Source organism: Hordeum vulgare, chromosome 3H, assembly GCF_904849725.1.
Source record: "Hordeum vulgare subsp. vulgare chromosome 3H, MorexV3_pseudomolecules_assembly, whole genome shotgun sequence".
Classification (NCBI taxonomy): Eukaryota; Viridiplantae; Streptophyta; class Magnoliopsida; order Poales; family Poaceae; genus Hordeum; species Hordeum vulgare.
In genome coordinates, this window is record NC_058520.1 from 16,574,763 (window position 1) to 16,578,345 (window position 3,583).

The 3,583-nt window shown below is 46.1% G+C and overlaps 1 protein-coding gene across 1 annotated transcript; it reads right to left on the reverse strand.

Moving 5' to 3' along the window:
- Nucleotides 1-1,890: 1,890 nt before the first annotated feature.
- LOC123439289 (non-specific lipid-transfer protein 4.1-like) lies at nucleotides 1,891-2,594 on the reverse strand. Its single transcript, XM_045116022.1, has one exon. It carries the CDS (start codon nucleotides 2,513-2,515, stop codon nucleotides 2,168-2,170), a length of 348 nt encoding a protein of 115 aa, XP_044971957.1. The 5' UTR covers nucleotides 2,516-2,594; the 3' UTR covers nucleotides 1,891-2,167.
- Nucleotides 2,595-3,583: the final 989 nt, after the last annotated feature.

Here is a 3,583-nt window from a genome sequence, read left to right on the forward strand (position 1 = left end):
GGCTGCACTCTAGCAGTGTGAGGATAGAAAAAATTACATCAGCTAATGAAGCGTCAAGAAATCACGTACGGCTTCAAAAATAATAATCAAACGTGGTGGAGAGCTGCCACATAGGAAAGCAGCGGTGCACATGCTACTGATTAGATTGTCCCTTTATTGTTACACACATAAATCATCAATAAGATTATATCCTTCTTAAGATCATTATGTGTTTCGGAACGTCGAATGGCATGATATGAGGCAATAAATTGGGCCATCCTCACAGCCTGACGACGCACTCACGCAGAATGTCCCAAAAGCTCATATTGAGAGTAGTATAAATCTTGGCCACGCTCATTCTCAATGATCATGTTATCCATGAGCACACAAGCATGCATGATGTACCAAAGCATCTTTCGATCCCAAAATATAACCGGTTCTCTCACAATAGCAAATTAGGGTTGCAAAATCTTAAAAGCTCTCTCCACATCTTTCTGAGCCGCCGCATGAGCATTGTGGAAATCTAATTTTTTCTTACCTTCCGATTTTTTCAACGGCTTGACAAATGTTTGTCACTTTGGGTAGATGCCATCCGCAAAATAGTAGCCATAATTTTATGTATGACCATTTGCTACAAACTGCATAGGTTGTAGTTCACTATTTACAATCTTATTCATGAGTGGTGACCGATTAACAACGTTGATATCATTCAAAGATCCAGGCATTCCAAAAAAACATGCCAAATCTAAGTCTCTTGATCTCGGCTACAACTTCAAGGATTATAGTGGAATCCTTTTTTTGGCCGTGAAATTGCCCATGTCATGCCTTAGGACAATTCTTCCAATTCCAATGCATGCAATCTATTGAGGCAAGCATACCTGGGAACCCACGAGCTTTGTTCAACTCCAATAGCCTTGCAACGTCTTCAGCAATGGGAGATCTCAAATACTCCGGACCAACACTTGCACAATTCCGACTGCGAAGCGCTTGACACACATGATGGCCTGACTCTCACCCATGGCCAAGTGGTCGTCAACTAGATCAGCCGGAATACCGTATGACAACATACGCAAAGTGGCTGTCACGTTTTGAAAGGTGCTATGCCCGAGTACTCAGGCGGCATCCCTCCGCTGTTGAAAAAACCGATCATGAGTCGCCGGTTTCTCTGCAATGCGCCTGAACAACTCGGTGCTCATCCTAAATCGGCACCAGAAGTACGACTCGGGGTACACAGGATTATATACAAAATAGTACCTCATCAATCTGTTGTCGGTATCGATCTTATTCCTCCAAATTTTCTGCGGACCCATAACCGAACAACCGTGCTTCGCTTTTTTATTGATGTGCATAGCTAGGATCACTGGAACGTCCTGCTCCTCTTCAATATCAAATTCTTATTCAGAAGAATCATATGAAAAACTCATCTACAATATTAAATTTAACCTAGTTTATAGAAACTACAAAAAAGATTCACCAAATTCATGTAAAAAATGTGAAGTTGAAACAGTACACACCTTGCAAGCATTTTGTCGAACACGTTGTGAGCGTCGAGCGGCAGTGGGTGATCGAGCGCCCTTCGGGAGAGGAATGGCGCGCCGCGAAGGGCGGCGGCGACTAGAGGGAAACGGAGGAAGCGCCGTCGGGTCGACGGAGCAAATGGGGTGGCGCGGGCGGCGGCCCGAGCGCCTGGATTCAGTGGTGGGTGGACGAGTTGTGCGAGCCGTCGCTGTCCGGCGCGCGGTAGCGGCTGCAAGAAGTATAAGACGCGCGATGACGTTTTGCCCCGCGCTGGACCGTTTATAACGCGCGCGTTTTTTACGTCTATGTTGGAGCGTCCGGAACGATTACGCGTGCTATAAATTTGTTTTTTTACACGGTCGTTGGAGATGCTTTTATGTGGAATAAAATACATGGGTGAAATGATTATATAAGTATAATCCATATACTGGAAGTGTACATGGTGCAACGTACAATAAAGTCTCGTGTCTCCTCAAAGGGAGAGAAAGTAAAAAACAACCATAGGAGTACGATATTGGCCAGCCATACAGAGTTGGCTCAGCATGCAGACTCCTTTCTCCCTCACATGGAGATCAGATCAGAGCGTTTATTCATATGTATTCGTGAACTCAGCATACTCAGCGGCGACGGAGGGCGCTATAGGCGGGCACCCATGGTGGGCAGTGGTTGATCAGCGAATCTTAGAGCAGTCGACGGAAGCGCTGATTGCGTAGGGGACCCTGACGCCGCACTTGTTGGGGATGCCGGCGGCCTTGCCAGCGTTTAGCGCACCCGCAGCTCTCTTGATGCACCGGCACGCCGCTTGCTTGTCAGCGGTGCTCCGCGCTGCGCCGGCCAGGCTCCTGACGCCGCTGCAGCAGGCCGCAGGCGGTTTGGCGCCTTTGCCGCGGGCATAGGAGATGCAGGGGCTCAAGGCAGAGCTCACCTGACCGCAGGAGATGGCCGCGTCGGCGGCTATGAGGAGCATAGCGGTTACCATGGCGACCAGCACGAGCTGAGTAGCTGCAGAGCGAGCCATCCCTAACGAGTTTGGAATAGCAGCGCAGCCGAGCTTAACTGGAGATGATGAGATGGCTAGACTTGTACTGGTGAGGAGTTTCGCAGGGGGTGCATGGGCCTAAATAGGGCAGCTAGCCAACATGCGATATCTATAGTATGATTGTGCCAAGTATCGAGTCCACTGGGATAAATCCGATTGGTGTGAGCCAATTCATAAATTTTGGTTTCTCGATGTTGGAATTGGTAGGGATAATGTATTTAGAGCATGGTTAATAATACAGCCAACAATCGGTTATAAGGAGTTGTCATGTCATATAAAGCCAACCTAATAGACGGCATATATAATAGTAAGTTTTAGATGTGTACTATTTTAATAGTAGTTGGTCCACCTTACAATCTCATAAAGTGTCTTGGTTCTCATGGTGCACCTGGCTACTCATCAAGAGCCCGCTTCTTTTCTTTCTCATCCTCTCTCTCCAACTAAGCGAGGATATAAAATTCTAATTCTTATAGTTTGCTTATGTCATCTTATTATACTTGCTTTTAGAAGATGGTTGGATGTTGGATTGGGCCCAAGGATCGACCAAGCCTGCTAGCGGTGGTGTGGTTGATTAGAGCTTATTAAAAGGTAAAAACGAGATGTAATCTGTCCAGTGGGGCTGTACAAAACTGTCGGTGCATGTGTTCAACGATGAAGTCGTTGGGTGCATTAATTTGGTGAGCTCGGCCAGTGGACTATACTCTGTCGGTGCATGTGGTCGATCGTGTAGTGCTTGCGATCAACCACCTCACTTTGTCCAGCTTAACATTCATTGAAGCCATATTCAGACCTTCATTTTAACTATTCAGAGCTATACTTGAGCGAAAATTACCATGTACAACGGCTTCCAATATAAATAAGGGCTTCCGAATTGGTCCCATTAAACTTAGTTGTCTTGCAGATGTAATTTTTCTAGAGTTTACTAATATAGTATTATGTACTTCCTTCGTCTCATAATTAACTACCACTCAAATCGACGAATGCCTCAACCAAATCTTTCGTACCCTCAGCTTTACTCAAGTTAGCTTCGGCCTGATTTCGAAATTG